Source organism: Gigantopelta aegis, chromosome 14 (genome assembly GCF_016097555.1).
Source record: "Gigantopelta aegis isolate Gae_Host chromosome 14, Gae_host_genome, whole genome shotgun sequence".
In the NCBI taxonomy this organism is placed as follows: domain Eukaryota; kingdom Metazoa; phylum Mollusca; class Gastropoda; order Neomphalida; family Peltospiridae; genus Gigantopelta; species Gigantopelta aegis.
In genome coordinates, this window is record NC_054712.1 from 52,944,225 (window position 1) to 52,967,963 (window position 23,739).

General features: G+C 36.4%; 1 protein-coding gene across 1 annotated transcript in view; it reads right to left on the bottom strand.

Moving 5' to 3' along the window:
• LOC121388599 (UPF0183 protein C16orf70-like) overlaps nucleotides 1–23,739 on the bottom strand; it is a 60,055-nt gene continuing 36,316 nt past the window's right edge. Inside the window, exons 6-14 of the mRNA XM_041520001.1 lie at nucleotides 22,721–22,800; nucleotides 13,210–13,313; nucleotides 12,301–12,413; nucleotides 9,631–9,707; nucleotides 8,413–8,553; nucleotides 7,917–7,999; nucleotides 6,373–6,475; nucleotides 3,829–3,960; nucleotides 1–3,134 (exon numbers count right to left, since the gene is read on the bottom strand). Of these exons, the coding sequence (XP_041375935.1) occupies nucleotides 3,060–3,134; nucleotides 3,829–3,960; nucleotides 6,373–6,475; nucleotides 7,917–7,999; nucleotides 8,413–8,553; nucleotides 9,631–9,707; nucleotides 12,301–12,413; nucleotides 13,210–13,313; nucleotides 22,721–22,800 (908 nt within the window). The 3' untranslated portion in view covers nucleotides 1–3,059. The remainder of the gene's footprint in view (nucleotides 3,135–3,828; nucleotides 3,961–6,372; nucleotides 6,476–7,916; nucleotides 8,000–8,412; nucleotides 8,554–9,630; nucleotides 9,708–12,300; nucleotides 12,414–13,209; nucleotides 13,314–22,720; nucleotides 22,801–23,739) is intronic.

Here is a 23,739-nt window from a genome sequence, read left to right on the forward strand (position 1 = left end):
TTCAAATTAAAAATATGAATGGTATGGTATAATACAATAAAATATATATATATTATAAAGATAAAATTAAGGCCTTACGTTTTAAATTTTATTTTTTAAATGTTTTCTCCATTATACTAAAGGACATATTTTACATGCAAGAAAACATCTTTGTTCATGTTTGAACTGAAACAACATATATTTGGCAAGGTGATAATTCACACGGATGAACAGACTGACAGACAGACAGACATGTGGGCAGAAAGACAAAGTGTTTTAATTTGAGTAAACTAGTGAGCTCTAAGAATCGTTTGTGCAAATTTTTTATAATTTTAAAAATGCATATAGTGCAAGTTTCATGAACTATTTGTTGGTGCAAATATTTTAGCAATTTGGATAGATTCCAACTTGTTTAATAAGTTACTTCTGTTAAATAGCTTTATTCTCCAACATCATCATAACATAGTGCAAGCTGACTGTGTTAAGCAGCCATACTTTGCAAGCATCTTTAGCGAGCTGTAGCGAACCTTGGCTAAAGCTTTCTCTTCATACTCACCTGCATCATTTTTATTTATTGCATATTGCAAGCCCTGCAATTGTCCACCGAAATCGGCAATGTCAAAGAGTATTTATTTTTTACAGCATTTTCTTTTTGCTGTGGGCTACATTCAATTTGTTTTCTATGGTATGTTTTTTGCCATGACACTTTTTTTAATTGAATGGGGTTTTGTTGTTGTGTTTATTATTTAGGTATGTAGAACTGCTCTCTGACTATTTGAAATTTATAACCGGAGTATTAGCATTATGGTTGCTCTTTTGCAATTTGCAAATGGACACGACTGACTGAATACTAGTAGTCCCTTAGGAGGCTGTGTGGCATAGGTTTGATTGTTGTATAAAGCTGAAAAATGTAAATCTTTTATGCAAGTTGACAGCAGGTAAACATTTAACAGTATCATTCACTTCCTAATTCTTTTGTTTTGATCACAGAATATAGCACAGAGCTGTCAACCCGTAAATGTTTCTAAGTGTGAGATTCACCCTAAAGCAGGGGTCTAGGGCTTGCAGGTACTTGGTCAGGGCCAAGGTGATGCCCTAGGGGGATTCATATGGGGTGATGCCCTAGTAGGGGTTCATATTGGGGCATTCTCCTGCCAAAAAGCATTTTTACTGTTTATTAGGTGTATTTTAGGGTTTTTGGTAGCAATAGCTTTCACAAATGACATTTATGATAGATTTCCTTGATTAACTTTAATTACTAAAATGTTTTGTCACAAGTCAGGTATTCATGAGCATTCATTTCAAAATGAAATGAAAACACACGTCAATTATATTGTTATAATATTTATGTATCAATCACAACAGTCTAGAGGGGTCAGAATGTAATAAGGTCTCGACATTTCATTAAATATTGCTTTTTTGGAAAAGTTATTTTAATTTTTAAGAACGTGAAATTTGACTTCTTGAACTCGAGTGTGTGATTTTGGACAGAAAAACGTAAGCCTCATGTAGAAAAACGTGAGAGTTGACAGCTCCGATAATACTTCACTATCATATCATCTATGTAGTGTGTGCAACATGCTCAAGTAACCATTTCTATTAAACAGCGACTGTGGTCACCTTACATCTGGATTCTGTCAAAGCTTTTTAATTTTTAACAGAACCTATGTGACCTAGAACTAGTCTAGTGTCATACTTGTACTCCGCATCAAACATACCTGCATACATACTTCAGGCAACAAATGTTTTGATGTTATCTAGCTTATTGCTGTGACTTACAGGTATCTTCAGACTAGACTCATCTTATCATTACACAAATATCAGAATGTAAAATTAAAGGAAAGGAAATATTACAAAAGATTTTTTTAAAACAGCATTCTTAATGCCATCCGACGCCATAAAACCACAAATAAAATGTGTCGAGTTCATCGTTAAATAAAACATTTCCTTTTTAATGCCCTCTCCAATACATTATTTACTGTTGAACCTGTCCATAAAGGTCACCTAATGACCTATAAAAGGTGGCCTTTACAGACAGGTCAAAATATATTAACATACAAAGACAAAACAAAGTGAAAGTGTCATTTCAAAGCATTTGTTAATATAACACACGTTGCCTCTAGCTTATTAACCTGCATGAAGGCTTGGCTCAGTGCAATTCTAGCATTTCATATGACCCAGTCTTACATGCCATTTTGCACTTGGTAGGCATTTTTATGCTAGTAACTGCTTGTACAACAATTCCATAATTTGTTGATTCTTCGTAACAACAATTACTTTACTACAAACTCTAATGTTATCACAGTTTCCAAACAGCACACCATTTTCCTCGATTACAAGCACTGCACTTTCTAATGGTTGCTACAGTCCGTCTACTAGTTATTACGAATAGTTTTAGTACTTTCGGTTCCAAGATGGAATATTTCAATATTTTACTATACAATGCTTCCAGTTAAACCAGGGTAAGTTAGGTTTGAAACATGAACTCCAGTTTTCGTAACAAGGGTACTTCAGAACTGTATTATAATCCACAATGTTTTTGATCTTAAATACAGGATAATTCTCTGAAGACAGGATATACTTGTTAGCTAACATGGAGTATATAGTCCACTTATTTACAAATAAAGTGTTCAGATAGAATGTTTCTTTTTTTAACACAGGATACTTGATACTACAATAGGATACTTGTATCTAAACAGGATACTTCTTGACCAACAGAAGTGCTATTCTCTACTTTTTCACAAATAAAGATGATTCGTTCTTCTTTTTTCGTCTTCTTTTTTTAAATTCTGGATTTAGACAGAATACATCTGTTCCTTTAAAACAGGATACTTGTTTCAAGACAGGATAGTTCTTTTTAACAGCAAGGAGTGTGGTAGCCCAGTTGTTCATGAACAAGGACGATGTAAGGTATCTCATTGGTTAGGTGTTCCAAGTAAAGGATGATAAAAGGTATCTCATTGGTTGGGTGTTCTGAGTAAACAATGACACAAGGTATCCCATTGGTTGGGTTATCCAAGTAAAAGATGATACAAGATATTTCACTGGTTGAAGGTTCGAATTAACTATTACTCAGATCATCAGGATATAGATGCCGTCTCCTTGGGTGAGGATTTGTACAGGGTTACTGAAGCAATATATTCATTTTGCATAACCTGAAACAAAAAGTACACATTAACAGATATAGATATTTGTATTGGGTGGTTTTTGAAGTTGAATAGTGGCAAACGTTTACAACACAAAACTTTGCAATTCTACATAAACCAGTTTATTATTCCTACCAATGCTTGGGACTTGGGATGGGCATTTAACCCAGTGGGATCACTGCAACCAAAAGGTTATATTCTGTGCTCCATACCAATAAGGATAGCAGGACATCGAGGTGATTCAACTTTGCCCATTCCACTATATTGGAAATATTAGACACATGTTATAACGGAAATGAATATTTGCTTAGCGATATCTCAGAACATGTTAAACAGCAGCTACTTGCTGACTAATTTAGCAGGGTCTTCTAGATTATGGTAACCCCACTTTCATGGCTAGCAATATTCAATGTTGGGCTAGTAAATAACTACTATCGCCATGCCTGATGGCTGATAAAACAAAATGTTGAATTTAAGTCTATTTTCTAAATATGAATATATTGCCCCCCCCCCCACCAAAAAACCCCAAGAAGAATCTATGGGTTTTTATGCTCTATCTTCTTCTGTAGGTGACATCAGATTATTACTATTAGTAAAATTATATTTACTTAATATAGGGTTACTGAATTTTTAATTGTGGCTAGTATATCTCAACCGATGGTAAATTCGTGCCTGTAAATGATAATAATATGTAAGGACGAACCTCAAAAATCATGTCTTGTACGCCATAGCAGAATGTTGAGCCGAATGGGTTGCTGGTGTTGGTGGACGACGACCGATTGAGAATCACTGGGCGCTCGTCCGGTTTCAACAGATACATCTGTACATCCCGCCACTACGGAAGAGGAAAAGCATGCAAATGCAGTGATGTGATTAAGAATAGAAATATCAGGTGAAAATGAAATTACAGCCATCAGGTCATGTGTCATAATCAGGTTGATACCGGAATGATGTGATTTCATTGGTGTATCTTGAATTTTTCAAACATTAAAAATTGTTAACAAACCAATATTAACCAATCAGGAGCAAGCTTACAAAGACATACATGACAGGGTTGTCAACATGTTTAGGAAGCAATTTAAAAAAAAAAAGACAGTAAAAAACCACTGGGTGCTATCTTTTAAAGATATCTGTGAAATGTTTGTTTAAAGACATCTCAACAATATTATTTTATTAGTAGCTATGATGCATGTTTCACTTTCATAGTTCAGTTTTGCTTGCAATGCAATGTACCGAGTTGATTTGAATTTTGCAACCCCTGCAATTAAGAAAACGTCCACGGCAAAAAACAAGGAGTGGAAAAAAATTATAATATAATCCACAGCAAAAAAAAAAAGTATCATGGAGAATGAAAAACTTCACGGCAATCTCCACGGCACTGCCGATTGCCGTGGGCAATTGCAGGGGTTGTTTTGATATCTGGTTGAGAAAAATATACTGACAATATATAGACAACTCCTGTAAATAATTATGACTTGTAAGTAATGTTCTTTTAAAAACATATAACATTACTCATTGATGAATATGAGCACAAATCACATACACAAACTACCAATAGTTCTGTGAAATATTTTATTTTCGGAGGATTAAATTTCTGTGATTTTACTAAATAAAACACATTTCATTGGGTACCGTATATCTTCGCCTCGAAGTCGATTTTTGTTCACCCAAAAATTATTTTGTAACTTGGGGGGTCGACTTATAAGAGGGTAAAACATTTCATCCAAAAATATTACCGTTTTGGGATTATTTTACAAGTTTTATTGTTGAAGTATGCCCTGTATTTATACTCAAATATGTTAATTGTTTTTGGCATTAGAACGGTTTTGGTTATGCGAAAAGGCGTGCGATCTCACTCACATGTCAAGACAACAGTCCACTTAGTTAAAATAACAGTCATCACTAATAGCTAAAATGTAAACAATACTAACTACCTGTTGCCTGAGTTTATTTTGAAATCTGGTCACTGGCATTAATGGTTGTTCAAACAATGTTTTGTCGGTGATTAACTTCATGAATATTACTGAGCTTTCCCTTAAAATAGACTGATCTCTGCAGTTAACTAGAGCAATAGGGACACACATCATTTGGTACAAAAACCAGTGTACTTTCCAGAGTTATCCTCCTTACATGTATTAATATGGCGGCAAAACATGTGTTTAACCGATGATACATGTACTTTCAGTTTTATCGTAGTGATCTGTTGTCAGTGTTTATAAATAAAGTTGTTGTCTTTGCACAAAACCATGCTGTACAGTGCCATACAGTAACAGTCAAACAGCTTTCACTCTCTACTAAGGGAATATTTCGTTTTGATGCTATGTAGTTTGATTGGAATATTATAATTTATTGCGATGTACAAAACGTGAAAAAGTTTGTAAAATAATTTTCTGTTGTTCAGATATTGTACATTATTGTTCTCATATGCTGAAAATAAGAAATACTTCAATATTTATACGTTGTTTTTCATGGGTCGACTTATAAACGGGTCAATAAAAAAATAAGTTTTCAGGGCTTAAAATTAGGGACTCGACTTATAGCCGAGATCGACTTACAGGCGAAGATATACGGTACTTCCAATTCATAGATCAAAAAGGTAGTATGATGATCATCATCATCAAGCTTGGTGCATGTACAGACATTTCCATTCGGTTTCCACGCTAATGCTGATGCATAGCTTCTGTACTCTGACTTCAGTGCACTTGGTTTCAGTTTGGAGTTTTCCTTCTCCTAGGAGAGTTTCCTTACTAGGATTCTGAGCCTCTCCAGCCCAGTTTTGATTTTGGAATTTGCTTCTCCTAGACAGTTGTCTTTCTTGACTCATGTCCTCTGTCTGTCCAGTCCATATTAGTCTAGTCTCTACCCTTAGAGCAGCCCAGCTTGGGTGACCCTACCAGGAGCCGATGCTCCAGCTGGCATAGCTCTCCGAGTTATTGAGACATGCAAGCTACCTCACCATGTCAAGGAATGGACCATGAGATAAGGTAGTATGATAAATTCATATTATATGTATGAATGTAGTATATTTTCATTGTGATCTTAAATTTTTTTTTTTTGGCATACAAAAAAACACATTTTGTTGGGTACTTAAATTCATAGATTGAAAAAGGTAGTATCATAAATTCATATTATATGTATACAGGCATTATATTTTCATTATGATCTTAAATTTGTTGACTGCACCAGTGGACGAATTACATAAGCGTTAGACCCCACGAACCATTGTGATGTCACTGAAGTTACTTACTCGTGAGTAGGTGGTGATAACCATCTCGTCATCATCTGTCTGTATCAGCTCGGGTTTCGCTCTCTCAATTAGAACCGGTAACTTAAACTCACACCGACAATACCTGAGGTACAAAAAAATAGATAATAGAATCCGATTAAAAAAACATATTAAACGGTTCAAAGTTAAAGTTTACTTTGTTTAACGACACCACCAGAGCACATTGATTATTAATCATCAGCTATTGGATGTCAAACATTTGGTAATTTTGACATATAGTGTTTTCTTCCCATTAGTAGCAAGGGATCTTTTATATGCACCATCCCACAGGCAGAATAGCACATACTACAACCTTTGATATACCAGTCGTGGTGCACTGGCTAGAATGAGAAATAGCCAAATGAGCCCACCAACAGGGATCGAGCCTAGACTGACTGCACATCAGGCAAGTGCTTTACCACTGGGTTATGTTCTGTCCCCAAAAAGAGAATAGAATTTCACCAAAAAAAACTCATATTAAACACATCATTAATCTAAAAACATATATACAAATGTTTATAGTAACAACAACAAACTAACATACATTTTATGGACAGTTTTTTAGTGCGAGAAGTTTTTGTTATCCGAGAAATACACTAATATCCCCAAAAGGTTTAGTAGTTATATATTAGTAATATAAAGGCTCAGTGGTTTTGCCCTATCTTTTATGAATGTTGACTGTCATCTGCACAATTTAATACTGTAATTTAGATCTTTTATTTTTTAAAATGTAAGTTTTAATAATAAAATAAAAAAATCTATCCATAGGATAAATTTAAGGACTTACAAACGTGACCTTTTATTTGTAGCTGATCTCATCCATTTGATGATGTCATCTTGTGACATCGAAGTGTTTCATCCCACTTGGCATTCTAGTAGGACGTATCACTGTGATATGTACCAAGATATTTTTAACCATATGGGTAATAATAGGGTTTATGCTTCATAAAATGTTCAAACCCAGATTCAAGACAAAGTCTCCACGTTATTGGTACAGATAAAACTTATGTAAGCTTTGAGTCTAGACTTTAGTAAAGTCTCCATGTTATTGGTACAGATGACACTTATGTAAGCTTTGAGTCTAGACTTTAGTAAAGTCTCCATGTTATTGGTACAGATGACACTTATGTAAGCTTTGAGTCTAGACTTTAGTAAAGTCTCCATGTTATTGGTACAGATCAGACTTATGTAAGCTTTGAGTCTAGACTTTAGTAAAGTCTCCATGTTATTGGTACAGATGACACTTATGTAAGCTTTGAGTCTAGACTTTAGTAAAGTCTCCATGTTATTGGTACAGATGACACTTATGTAAGCTTTGAGTCTAGATTTTAGTAAAGTCTCCATGTTATTGGTACAGATAAGACTTATGTAAGCTTTGAGTCTAGACTTTAGTAAAGTCTCCATGTTATTGGTACAGATGACACTTATGTAAGCTTCGAGTCTAGACTTTAAAGTTTGAAAAGCATGGGGCCTCGCCTGTTTTTTTTATAAACAGGCATTCAGTAGTACCAAAAATATCTACTCACATGTTGAAGTTGTAGTGTCCTGGGTAGTTGGTGTGCAGGATAAACTTCTTCACAAGATGAGTGGTTGCATCAAATAGGATGTCCTGGAAACATTAATCACACGACAGTTATTTCTCAAAAATGTTAAGCTGATATACCGTATATTTATATAACTGTTTATGAAGCTCCTAGACAAATAATATATTTTTAATTCATGATAAAAAAAAGATATTGTGTTTAGTAACACCTGAGAATTTTTTTCTTCTTAAAACTGGGGTGTGTCTGAAACAAATGGAGGGCTTTAGAGCTATAGGTATCATTAGAATGACAGTATGATGCACTAACTATGCAAAATGGAAAAGTGAAGCATTATGTCAAAGCTCAACACATTGTGGAATAATGGGGGGGGGGGGCTGTTTTCTGAAGAGTGTAAAAAAAAAAATTAAAAAATTTACTATTGTCTTTTAAAATACCATTGATGACATAGTGGAAGAAAACCTACAAAACTATGACTCACCACACCCATTGTGAAATAATTGTAGAAGTAGTCGACACTCTGCGATCGGACTCGCTTGTGAGCTTCCGGTGAGTGGATCTTCATCTTGTCCTCCGACTTGTAAAACATCTTGCTCGGACAACCTAAGGCACTGACAGTATCCTGTAATGTAATAAATAATATACAGTACCTGTCAAATAGTCCCATATCTCATTTTTATCTCGCAATCACTGTATACATTGGAAAGATACGATGACTAGATAAATCTCTATATTTTTGGTCAGACCAAAAATATAGGTCACGTGACATAAGCCCGACTCGGCTCGAGTGTTGCAGACTAGATTTTCAATAAACATACTCTTTCAATCATTTGTTTAAGGACAGTAAATAAAATAACTTTTAGTTTTGCGATAACAATACAAAACTTGTATATTTATTATGAATTAAGAGTTTAGAAACGCTTTTTGAATGTTACAGAATGTAGCTTGCGTCTTACAAAAAATGACGTTATGTATCTTGTATGACGTTATACGGCAAAAGCCTTGCTAGGTTGACGATACTCTATTTGCATACACAAAAATGGAATAAATAATGATTTTCCGACTATTCCCATAGGATTGCAGGATGAAAGAAATAACTGGTTACTGTCTTAAGATATTGGCTTTATCCTGCTCAGGTCGAATGGAGCTCGGCAGAACCTCGCTGCATTCACTATTCTTACTGTCACAGGATAAAGCCGATATCTTAAGACAGTAACCAGTTATTCCCTATATCATCATCAATATATGTCAGTGATGTCCAGTAGTGTAGCCCTGGGCGCAAAATTCTGGACTGGTGGAAAGGACTCGGGGAGTGCTAATGGTCCACTGGTTAGGGGGCGCAATACTTGCCTTTCCCCAGGCACTGGCAACCCACACTACGCCACTGGTGATGTCCTAATAAAAATATGTCTTTATTTTTGTATTGCATGTTTGTCGTATTTTAAAACAATGAAAAAACAACAACTAAAGTCCATCCCAAAGGGAACTGCTTTTTTAATACTATGGAATTTACTACAAGTTATTTTTTTCTGAGCCGATTGTTTTTTTAAATTGCACACAAAAATGGTAGTTTTTGGTTATTTCCAAAACAAAACTTTTCTGCTTACATCAAAGTAAACTTAAATTATTTACACAAAAAAAACAAAAATTTATTTTTGTATGAGGATGGGATGGACTATACACCTATAAAGACACCGACCTGACAAGAATCTCCAAAGCGAACGATCCTCTCAACAGACTTTTTTCTTGCATCCAAAAGTTTCCCGGGTCCATTACCTGACACACAGAAATGGAGTTAAAGATCGGCATGTTATATCGGAATATTAATACTACCGTGCATATACTTGACACACAGAAATGGAGTTAAAGATCGGCATGTTATATCGGAATATTAATACTACCGTGCATATACTTGACACACAGAAATGGAGTTAAAGATCGGCATGTTATATCGGAATATTAATACTACCGTGCATATACTTGACACACAGAAATGGAGTTAAAGATCGGCATGTTATATCGGAATATTAATACTACCGTGCATATACTTGACACACAGAAATGGAGTTAAAGATCGGCATGTTATATCGGAATATTAATACTACCGTGCATATACTTGGCATGTGTCATGAACCTGAGTGGTTACAAACTAAAGGAAAAACACGACTGAAATAATATTCACCAAACTATAGAATCAATGGAAGTAGGGCGGGACGTAGCCCAGTGGTAAAGTGCTCACCTGATGCGTGATCGGTCTAGGATCGATCCCCATCGGTGGGCCCATTGGGCTATTTCTCGTTCCTGCCAGTGCACTACAATCGGTATATCAAATGCAGTGGTATATGTGCTATCCTGTCTGTGAGATGGTGCATATGAAAGATCCCTCACTACTAATGGGAAAATGTAGCAGGTTGTTTCCTCTCTAAGACTATATGTCAAAATTACCAAATGTTTGACATCCAATAGCCGATCAATGTGCTCTAGTGGCAAAAGAAACTTAATTTATTTGTCTAACCAATGGATGAATATACAGGCTATTTAACTTGTTAATTATTGTACACGTTTACAAAGATGAACTGTTCCCAAACAGAAGACAAAAAGTAATCACATACCACTGTTTTCAAACCATAAAATGTTCCACATGTGTGTCATGAAAAAACACAAAACACTATAAACAGCAATGAACATTTCCAACAATAAAGTCATCACTAGACTGTCATACAGTCTACTCAGTCTGTCGCAATATATTGTCGCTAGACTGTTCTACAGTCTACTCAGTCCATCGCAATATATTGTCGCTAGACTGTCCTACAGTCTACTCAGTCCATCGCAATATATTGTCACTAGACTGTCCTACAGTCTACTCAGTATATCACAATATATTGTCACTAGATCGGCAACAGAAATTCTTGAAGAAGTTAACTCCCAGACTGACAGTGAGGAGGAAGATGAAGAAGAGAAAGAAACAGCTGATTCACGCAAACAGGTGTGCACATTGAATGACGCACAGGAGTACATAAAGAAACTGAAAGATTTTGCACTGTCTCACAGCTAAAGTGATTTTCTTAATCCGTCGTGGTACTGGAAGATTTTACGACAAACATGAGAACAGAAGTTAAAACAAAGAGATATTGGAGATTTCTTTAACAAAAGTGATTTTCTTAATCCGTCATGGCACTGGAAGATTTTACGACAAACATGAGAACAGAAGTTAAAACAAAAAGAGACGGGAGATTTCTTTAAAGTGTAGTTGTTTTATTCATGGACTAATTACATCTGACTGTTGTTTTAAATTTGTATATAAATAAAGAAATGGCTTTAACTTTATATTAGGTTTTGTTTTATTTTGTATTTGTTGAACATAAACCTTTACAGGTACATGAAGATACAGTATAATGGAGCATAACAGCTAGTACACACAAACATTGATGACCAGTTTACAGTGAAAAATATATTTTAAAATACCAATAATGAGCAACCTGTAATCAGCGGCCACCTGTCTTAAGTGGTTATTTCCCTTTTCTCCTTTGAATGACCGCTTAGGACAGGTTTGACTATATTGTCTCTAAGACTGTCCCACAGTCTACTCAGTCCATCATAATATATTGTCACTAGACTGTCCTATAGTCTACTCAGTCCGTCACAATATATTGTCACTAGACTGTCCTACAGTCTACTCAGTCCAACATAATATATTGTCACTAGACTGTCCTACAGTCTACTCAGTCCAACATAATATATTGTCACTAGACTGTCCTACAGTCTACTCAGTCCGTCACAATATATTGTCACTAGACTGTCCTACAGTCTACTCAGTCTGTCACAATATATTGTCATTAGACTGTCCTACAGTCTACTCAGTCCGTCACAATATATTGTCGCTAGACTGTCCTACAGTCTACTCAGTCCGTCACAATATATTGTCACTAGACTGGTTCAGAGTCCACTGCACATTTATTGCAATGTAAAGAAATACAGAAATGCTGAACGAACCAGAAAAAAAACCCTATTCAGACTGGGTCTTAAGACTTTCGATGCATTGCTTAATGAAGTAATTACTGAAGAGATTCTAAAATGGAATTTGAAAAATAGGATAACTGAAAAATATGTTCTAAATTAAAAGAACCACAAGTAAATATTTTAATTAGTGACAGACACACTGACATATTCTTGGATACCATGTTTTGGACCAGATACAAAATACGTTGGCTGTCTGAAAGCACATTATGTATTGATTTTGTTCACCGAATAAAGCTTGTTTTCAACAGTAATTATAGTTTGTGATAAAAGCATGACATTTAACATTTATAAGATAAATAGTCAATAGATGAAGGATAGTGTCGACATTTAGAAAATACTCGTTTCTTACCTTCTGTGACTAGATGGAACTTTAACCCTACTGTCGTATTATGCTCTCGTAATACTTCGACACAGTCGGAAAAGCAGTTACCATGGAAACACGTAATAGGTAAACCAGGAGCTCTGAAGGAAAAATAACACACGTTAAAACAGAGAACATAATCGTTGGCTGTTAAACGAGATCTAAATAAAAAGCATGTATCAATTTGAGAAAAATATGGAATCATGGTGTAAACAAAGTATTCTTATCTGATTCGCTACTTCTCAGTGAAAACAAGCCAATGGACAAAAAGGTAAAATTAAATAGTTCTATAGTCCATTATAATCCGTGAATTGGCATGTAACTGTACAATGAATAACATTAAAACTTGTATGAAAACTAAATAATGTAACAAGGAAGGAAATGTTTTATGTAACGAGGCACTCAACATATTTTATTTATGGTTATATGGCATCGGACGTATGGTTAAGGACCACACAGATATTGCGAGAGGAAACCCGCTGTCGCCACTTCATGGGCTTCTGTTTTCGATTAGCAGCAAGGGAACTTATATATGCACCATCCCACAGACAGGATAGTACATACCACGGCCTTTGTTACACCAGTTGTGGAGCACTGGCTGGAACGAGAAATAGCCCAATGGGGATTGATCCTAGACGGACCACACATCAAGCAAATGCTTTACCACTGGGCTCCGTCCTGCCCTAAATAATGTAACAAAGGTCATAATTGCTACTGCATGCTGTCAGTTGAGGGTATTTGCAAACATAAAATGTGATTGCTACTGCTTGTTCAGTGTATAGGCACATAAAATGTAACCGCTATTGTCCTAATCAGGGTATTTGCACATGCATTATAATTGCTACTGCATATACAGGTACATGTATTTGTATGTGTAAATTCTAACGGCTACTTTACTTGGTTTCTGTGATACTGTTTCCTGTATACACACACATCCTGGATACCATGGGAGAGGCTCCGTTGGGAAACTGAAGCGATCCAAGACCATGGGCATACTTGGGCTGTTAAAAAAACAAAATAACATAGATTAAAAAAAAAGTTTAAATCAAGGTTTCCAATAATATTACTATACGGACTTAAACAGATGTTACATTTTTTTTTTAGCTTGGACCTTTTACCAGGGCTTCTAGATTGAGATAGCCCCACTCCCATGGCTAGTGATATTCAATGTTGGGCTAGTAAATAACTACCATCGCCATGCCCGACAGCTAGTGAAAAAAAGTTGTCAAATACTGCATTTAAGTCTATTTTGTAAATTTCAATATCCTGGCCCCACCCTCAAACCCCAATCTTAGTGTTTTAAAGTTCTATTTCCCTCTTTAGGTGACATAATGATCTGATTATTACAATTAGTAAAACTGTATTAAGTTAAAAGTAAAGTAGAGCTAGTAAATGTTTCATTGTGGCTAGTAAATGTTTCATTGCGGTTAGTAAATGTTTCATTGCGGCTAGTAAATGTTTCATTGTGGCTAGTAAATGTTTTAAATCACTGATCCCATGGCTAGTAGGTTTTGTAAAACTTTTAGAAGCTCTGCTTACAAACTCAACATTCTAGATCTCCATCAATGGCCCGTTGTATAATCGTGCACTACCTTCATGAATATGAGTCTACGTATTGTGTTATTGATCCAACCTCTAGGTCTATTTGAAACTATATCAAGCAACTATTATTCCCTACATTTTGCGTCCATTTTGGTCTATATTTGGGGTCTATTTTGGTCTATATTTGGGGTCCATTTTGGTCTATATTTGGGTCCATTTTGGTCTATATCATGAAAGAGCCATGTTCTGTGTTCTAGGTCTATATCAATGTTTTGTTTTTTAGATTCTGAGCTTCAATGCTTCATTCACAATAGTCACATATTTCACTCTTTGCTTTCAACTTACATATACATTTTATCTATGTTCACTTATAGTCCGTCCCATCTTTCTACAAAAAAAAAATTTGTAAATAATTTCAGTTTTGTCTGACGTAAGAAGAAAAGTAAAAGCGTTTTGGAATTTTTTTTAAAATACTATTTTTGTGTGCAATTTAGAAAACAATCTACTCAAGAAATAAATAACTTGCAGTAAATTTCATAGCATGAAAAAAAGGTGTTCCTTGTGGGACAGACTATAATTTCTACATTCTGGGTTTACATCAATGATCCATTTGTTACAAGTTTGGGTCAACATTATGGGTATACCTCAGTATTTCCTCTTGTGGTTTTTTCAATAACATTCTAGTCATATATGTTTTATCATTGCATTTTTCACCTACATCATTTAATTCTCTACATTCTTGGACTACATCCATTAGTTTTACCCTGCATAAATGCTTAATTCTCCATGTTCCTACCTTTCACTAGTATTGTTCTCTATAGTGTTTAATTCTGTCCCAGACCTGACCACTGGCTATCCAGAGGCCGGGCCCGGGATGGACATGCGCGAAACCCTAGTGGTATAAGGGGCATGCTAAAAGGTACTCTCTCTCTCTAATTAATCTATCCAGAGGCCGGGCCCGGGATGGACATGCGCGAAACCCTAGTGGTATAAGGGGCATGTTAAAAGGTACTCTCTCTCTCTAATTAATCTATCCAGAGGCCGGGCCCGGGATGGACATGCGCGAAACCCTAGTGGTATAAGGGGCATGCTAAAAGGTACTCTCTCTCTCTAATTAATCTATCCAGAGGCCGGGCCCGGGATGGACATGCGCGAAACCCTAGTGGTATAAGGGGCATGCTAAAAAGTACTCTCTCTCTCTAATTAATCTATCCAGAGGCCAGGCCCGGGATGGACATGCGCGAAACCCTAGTGTACTGCTCTCTCTCTCTCTCTAATTAATCTATCCAGAGGCCGGGCCCGGGATGGACATGTGCGAAACCCTAGTGGTATAAGGGGCATGCTAAAAGGTACTCTCTCTCTCTAATTAATCTATCCAGAGGCCGGGCCCGGGATGGACATGTGCGAAACCCTAGTGGTATAAGGGGCATGCTAAAAGGTACTCTCTCTCTCTAATTAATCTATCCAGAGGCCGGGCCCGGGATGGACATGCACGAAACCCTAGTGGTATAAGGGGCATGCTAAAAGGTACTCTCTCTCTCTAATTAATCTATCCAGAGGCCGGGCCCGGGATGGACATGTGTGAAACGCTAGTGGTATAAGGGGCATGCTAAAAGGTACTCTCTCTCTCTAATTAATCTATCCAGAGGCCGGGCCCGGGATGGACATGTGCGAAACCCTAGTGGTATAAGGGGCATGCTAAAAGGTACTCTCTCTCTCTAATTAATCTATCCAGAGGCCGGGCCCGGGATGGACATGTGCGAAACCCTAGTGGTATAAGGGGCATGCTAAAAGGTACTCTCTCTCTCTAATTAATCTATCCAGAGGCCGGGCCCGGGATGGACATGCGCGAAACCCTAGTGGTATAAGGGGCATGTTAAAAGGTACTCTCTCTCTCTAATTAATCTATCCAGAGGCCGGGCCCGGGATGGACATGTGCGAAACCCTAGTGGTATAAGGGGCATGTTAAAAGGTACTCTCTCTCTCTAATTAATCTATCCAGAGGCCGGGCCCGGGATGGACATGTGCGAAACGCTAGTGGTATAAGGGGCATGCTAAAAGGTACTCTCTCTCTCTAATTAATCTATCCAGAGGCCGGGCCCGGGATGGACATGCGCGAAACCCTAGTGGTATAAGGGGCATGCTAAAAGGTACTCTCTCTCTCTAATTAATCTATCCAGAGGCCAGGCCCGGGATGGACATGCGCGAAACCCTAGTGGTATAAGGGGCATGCTAAAAGGTACTCTCTCTCTCTAATTAATCTATCCAGAGGCCGGGCCCGGGATGGACATGTGCGAAACCCTAGTGGTATAAGGGGCATGTTAAAAGGTACTCTCTCTCTCTAATTAATCTATCCAGAAGCTGGGCCTGGGATGGACATGCGCGAAACCCTAGTGGTATAAGGGGCATGCTAAAAGGTACTCTCTCTCTCTAATTAATCTATCCAGAGGCCGGGCCCGGGATGGACATGCGCGAAACCCTAGTGGTATAAGGGACATGCTAAAAGGTACTCTCTCTCTCTAATTAATCTATCCAGAGGCCGGGCCCGGGATGGACATGCGCGAAACCCTAGTGGTATAAGGGGCATGCTAAAAGGTACTCTCTCTCTCTAATTAATCTATTCAGAGGCCGGGCCCGGGATGGACATGTGCGAAACCCTAGTGGTATAAGGGGCATGTTAAAAGGTACTCTCTCTCTCTAATTAATCTATCCAGAGGCTGGGCCTGGGATGGACATGCGCGAAACCCTAGTGGTATAAGGGGCATGCTAAAAGGTACTCTCTCTCTCTAATTAATCTATCCAGAGGCCGGGCCCGGGATGGACATGACATGTGCGAAACCCTAGTGGTATAAGGGGCATGCTAAAAGGTACTCTCTCTCTCTAATTAATCTATCCAGAGGCCGGGCCCGGGATGGACATGCGCGAAACCCTAGTGGTATAAGGGGCATGCTAAAAGGTACTCTCTCTCTCTAATTAATCTATCCAGAGGCCAGGCCCGGGATGGACATGCGCGAAACCCTAGTGGTATAAGGGGCATGCTAAAAGGTACTCTCTCTCTCTCTAGTGTTTATCTAGACCAATGCTTTATTCTATAGTTTAGGTCCACATCAAAGGTTCTTGTCTCTGCAGTTTGGACAGTGTCTTTCTACTTTTAGTTTAATGACATTCTAGGATCAAATAACTGTGGAACTTGATCTAAAGTTTGGTTTGCTTAATAACAACACTAGAACACATTGCTTTATTACTCATTGGCTATTGGATGTCAAACATTCTGTAATTTTGACATTTTGTCTTAGAGAGGAAAGCCACTACATTTTTCCATTCGTAGCAAAAGATCTTACAGATAGAATAGCAAATACCATACCCTTTGATATAGCAGTCGTGGTTCACTGGCTGGACCGAGAAACTGATCTAAAGTGTAAAACACCTGACACTGTCAAAGACTATTCTTTCTAATTAGCTACAAAGGGTCTTTTATGCCCAATCTCATAATACACAGCCTTCATAGTTGGCAAGACAATTTTTCAGTTTGGACTAAAATCAAGACTGGTATGGTAATCTGCATTTGAGACTAACATTTCACAAACATGACAGTTTTAAACCATGACTTTTTATAAATAATTTTTTTAGATTTATGGTTGGAAAATAAAACAAGCATTATGAGAGTACCGGGCCCAACAAATTTTGGATCTCCTAAATTCAAGAGCCATAACTCAGTGAAAAATGGGTAAATCACCAAGAAGGTTAAACTTGGTCTGTAATAGTACATGATAAAGTTATATACAATATTCCATTTCAATATCTTCAACCATTGCAAAAAAAAAGAAAAAAGTCTAGAAAACTAATTTTCATATCTCCTAAGTTAAGGGCCATAACTCAAAGAATCTCAGTATAAAAATGGTATGACATTCTGGTTTAAGATTGGTGTTTTGCACACAGACCTCCGTGTAAAAAGGTTTTGTTTATTTAATACAATATAATGTATGCAAGATAAAAAAAAAAACATGCCAATTGTGACATAAAATGAAACTTGAATAAATGGAAGTTGCTGCTGTGTGCTGGATTGTTGTAAATATTATCAGGCAAGGGGGTACAATTAGTAGGATTGCACTGCTAGTTATTTCCCTTCAATTAAATTTCTAAAGATCACACATTATACATCTTTAATTTAACCTCAATTATTTTAAATATAAACTGTGCAACAAAGATGAATATTATTGATAAAATGATCACAGTTAAAATTAAAATATTATATTAATTGTTACCATTGTTAAAATCAATATAATTATATTAATTGTATTAATGAACTCATAAACTATTTTTAAAACTTTCAAAAAGAAAATGTGGCTCATAAATAAATAAAAATTTAAAATAAAATAAGTAAGTTAAAATGTTTTAATTTAACAATCACACTTAAATCAATGTTCATTAAAAGTTATAGTAGTTTTGAATTTTTTAAAAAAGGTTTAAAGTAATACAATATTATTTGTTTGCCAACTAGCATGTAAGCAAGGTAAATAGCCAATCAGATAGCAGTATGAATTGATCCAATCAGACTGAGAGGGTGGTCAGTGTAGGAATTAGGCTCATGTTACAAACACATGAAATTGAAAAACACATGAAATTAAAATAATTTCAAGTACACTAAAATTTACTGTTTTCAAGTGTTTTCAAGAACGTAGATTATATTTTTATATCTTCAGTACTTTTTAAGGTTTTTGACGACCTGTGATTTTTTGTTACCATAATTATGCTGTCATGTTCCGAGTATTATGAACATATAGTAGATTAAAAATATTGTCTAAAAACATATTATTAGCCCTTGAAATGTTACATACAGAACATTTTAAACTACATGACTCTTACAGTTTAGAGAAATTAATTTCATTTAAGAAGTTAAACTTTGTTTTGTTTAACAACACCACTAGAGCACACTGATTTATTAATCATCGGCTATTGGATGACAAACATTTGGTACAATTCTGACTCGTAGTCATCCAAAGAAGCCCGCAACACTTTTCCTAATGCAGTAAGGGATCTTTTATATGCACTTTCCCACAGACATGAAAACACACACCACTGCCTTTGACCAGTTGTGGTGCACTGGTTGGAATGAGAAAAAACCCAATCAGTTGAATGGATCCACCGAGGTGATTTGATCCTGTGACACAAGCACCTCAAGTGAGCACTCAACCGACTGAGCTAAATGCCACTCCTAATTTCATGTACTGCATGTACACATGTATACAACATGCTGGTGCTGTCACAAACATAAGGTAATTAAGACACTTTATTTAGAACATATACGGTACTACTACTAATCCTTCCAGAGTATCATGTTTACTTGTCCCTGACAATAAAAATGATTTCCTCCAACGTTAAATTACAGTAATAATTCTTCAGCAACTCATAAACCTTTCAACTCTATGCAGTTTACGTATACTCCAAAAAACTAACATTAACATTAAACAGTATAAAAGTGATAAAATTGTCAATGATGAACGTAAAACATCTTTGTCAACTGTTAGAATGACGTTAAGGAAATAGTTTGCAACAAAGCCAATTTGTGCTATGATATGTCGTAATTCACATCATACAAAAGAAAAAGCAAGCAAGCAACAAAAGTACAACTTACAATCTCTTGCCCTTGCCTAGCAATGAACATCTATGATAGAACGAAAAATCCCTCAATAACTATTATCTGCCAATCCATACTGAAGGCAAGGAAGTGCTTATTAGTATCAGTTTAGTACATATTTTAATCACTAGTGTAACGATCGAGGGTGGCGGGGAGTCAAGTCAGAGAACATTTTCACTACGAATCACTATGCAAGTTTCACAGATCGCTACACAATTTCGAAACATTGAACAGTAGTTGCTAATCAACTTTTCACTGACTAGAAATATTGCTAATCAAGATTTTGAAAAAAAAACAGGTTCCCTGCCAGTCTACTTATGTATTAAACTTATGAACTATGATTTATACGGTTTTAATTTATATATTTTGAATTCCCAATAATGAGTAAAACATGATATTCATACTCTTGCTTTCTCTTGGTCAATTTTCCTTTTTGCCAAAAGCGATTTTAATTCAGGATTTTCAATAATTTGTATAAAATTGAAATAGCCTTTATTGAAAATGACAACACATGTAATGCCATCTCATGATATTTGACTACAACCTGGCAAACAGATTTGTCTTGTTTCAACTTTAACAGGTTCTAATTCCTGCAAGTTTGGCATTCTACTGCCTTTGATGGACAGTAGCAATTATATTTGTCAAATCAGAATATCAACAAGTGGAACTGTGCTACTGTAACAGTACTTATACGTTAATCATTTCTTTTAACCCTGCCTACAGCTGTAAAAACATAACCTAAATTACTTTTAGACCCAAATATGGTTTCTAAAACAAAATAAAGATACTAAAACGCTACCAGAAAAGGTGCTAACCCTAGTTAAAGACGGTATAAAATATCTTCGCAATTATAGGACCGAATTTACAATACCTGTTTTTGTCTTACACGCATGTAACTACATGTTTTTAGAAGGATGGAAGGAAATGTTTTATTTAAAGATGCACTCAACACATTTTTATTTTCGGTTATATGGCGTCAGATATATGGTTAAGGACCACACAGATATTGATAGAGGAAACCCGCTGTCGCCACTACATGGGCTACTCTTTTCAGTTAGCAGCAAGGGATCTTTTATATGCAACATCCCACAGACAGGATAGTACATACCACAGCCTTTGTTACACCAGTTCTGGAACACTGGCTGGAATGAGAAATTGCCCAATGGGTCCACCGACGAGGATCAATCGTAGACCAAACGCGCATCAAGCGAAAGCTTTACCACTGGGCTACGTCCCGCCCCTACATACATTTAAATGTTTAAACACCTGTGTTTACCACTGGGCTACGTCCCGCCCCTACATACATTTAAATGTTTAAACACCTGTGTTTACCACTGGGCTACGTCCCGCCCCTACATACATTTAAATGTTTAAACACCTGTGTTTACCACTGGGCTACGTCCCGCCCCTACATACATTTAAATGTTTAAACACCTGTGTTTAAAAAAAACAAGCTTGTAAATTCGGCCCTTAGCTCTTCTTTTTTTGTTAAATTACACATTAGTTACAACTTCTTGTTTAAAGGGTCAACTGGATTTACAGTGGTTTTGGTCATCAAGGTAGTTGTAGTACTGTAGCTCCAAATGTATTTAATACAAACCAGCAAATATAAATACCGTAAAAAAACAGTGACAGTGACTTTAACATGCAGTTTCTGTGTGAGATTTTAGAAAAGAACAAACATGCACGTAACAATATTTAAACTGAAGTCGGACACACAATCCTGTTAGCAATTTGGCAAGCTTTGTCTGAACTTCTGAATTCTGGACTGGTGCTTATAAACCTTTTAGAGTTTAGACTCAAGACTTTAATAGAGTCTGAGACAGTAACATCATGACAATGCCATACAATTTGTATCCGTGTGACGTCATTTTAGATTGAGTATGGACTTTAAATGTATTATAAGCATGGGCCAGATCTGACTTACATGTAACTAAACAAAGCACAACAGAATAAAGGCATACTACACTTTATTATAAATATATATATCAAACAGTTAAAAGTTTGTTTGTTTTGTTTAACGACACCACTAGAGCACATTGATTTATTCATCATCGGCTACTGGATGTCAAACACATGGTCATTCGGACACTCATAGAGGAAACCCTCTACATTTTTTCATTAGTAGCAAGGGATCTTTTATATGCATGACCCCACAGACAGGATAGCACATATCATGGCCTTTGATATACCAGTTGTGGTGCACTGGCTGGGACGAGAAATAACCTAATTGGCCCACCGACAGGGATCGAGATTTACTATCATTGGTCACTGGATGTCAAACATAATTTTAGTAATTTCTGGTTCTAGAGGAAACATGCAAAAACATTTTCATTAGCAGTACGGGATCTTTTATATGCACCTTCCCACAGACAGGACAGCACATGCCACAGCCTTTGATAGAGAAAACGTGCAACATTTTTCGATTAGCAGCAAGAAATCTTTTATATTCAGGGTCTAAGCTGTCGCTCGCTGTATCACCAAGTGTGATTTGAAGATGAATTTGGCAAATATATTTCATTACTAAAAGCTCATTCGAAAATCGTCTGCAGTTCATAGATGTACAGTGAAACCTCTCAAAACCGGACCCTCTGTAAACCTGAATTTCCTCAAAACCAGACGTTTTGTGGTCCATTTTTAAATATCTGTTACATAAGAGAACCTCTAAAAACCAGGGGCCTAATTCACAAAGGTCTTTTAGGCTCTGCTAGACAACAAAGTATCCTCTTTGCAAGTCTTTTAGCATTGCACTGCGAGATCGCAAAGTTGTGAGAGTTTAGTGAATTGGACCCCTGACTTTTTACTTGGTACCAAGGGTGTCCGGTTTAGAGGAGTTTCACTCTATCACCATTTTTGATATTTGACTAAATGAAACTTGAATTTGGTGACAGATGTTTTTAGCAAATTTGCCAAATTGCTGACATTTAATGGGCCTCAGCCTAAACCCTGTATATGCATTTTCCCACAGACAACACAGCACATGCCACAGCCTTTAATACACCAGTCATGGAACACTGGTTGGGACAGGACAAAAACAATCAGAAAATGAGATCCCTGAAGTGGTTCGATCCTACAATTCCAGCACCTCAGGCAAGCAGTCTTCATCAAGTGAGCTAAATCGAAACCCTTCATATTGATAACATAGAAATGTTCTATGCGTTTGACAATTAGGTGAAATACACCTTGTACCTTGATGTATTGTACTAATGCATCAAGAAAACAACTTACCTCAAATTTGGAATCAATAGGAAAGTCAAATGAAAGACCTCTGAAGTTGAGAACAAACAACTGTTTTTCAGATATGTACACTGCAAACAAAATAAAGTGAAATAGCTCAAACATGTATTATATAACATACAATATATATATAGAATACTAAACGAGCTTGCCTGTCATACCATTTTTATGAAATGAGGGAACAGTTTTGGTATTTGATGAGTGAAAGCGAGTCCAATACCAACACTGTTCATGAGTGATCTACGTCAAGTGATCTACGTCAAGCTCACGTCACGCCAATATTACAGTAGTTAGATATTGAGTGATTGTTATGACATGGGCAATATCTTACACCGGTGTGTAATATATAGAGTGTACATCATGTCAAATATCGTGGTTAATCATGGAGATTAGAATAGATAGTCTATATGGTGATTATTCCAAGTCACTTTCACCAACCAGTGTTATGTCTCCAACGTAAACCTTTCATATATAAGCAATGTTTACTGTGATAAATAACTACATCTCCACTGAAGAGTACAGCTCACCAGACTTGTTTTTATGATGATTTTCAGTTATTTTATACTAATCTGAGCTCATTTTCAGTCGTTTTATACTAATCTGAGCTAATTTTCAGTCGTTTTATACTAATCTGAGCTAATTTTCAGTCGTTTTATACTAATCTGAGCTCATTTTCAGTCGTTTCATACTAATCTGAGCTCATTTTCAGTTCTTTTATACTAATCTGAGCTCATTTTCAGTTGTTTTATACTAATCTGAGCTCATTTTCAGTTGTTTTATACTAATCTGAGCTCATTTTCAGTTGTTTTATACTAATCTGAGCTCATTTTCAGTTGTTTTATACTAATCTGAGCTCATTTTCAGTTGTTTTATACTAATCTGAGCTCATTTTCAAGGCAAAAATGCCTTTCTTTTATGGGCAGGGCTAGTTCTGGCACTCACCAAATTCACCAATTGCAAATTTTGAAAGAAGTTGGTAAATTTTATTTTAACTTGGAGCAATAATTTCA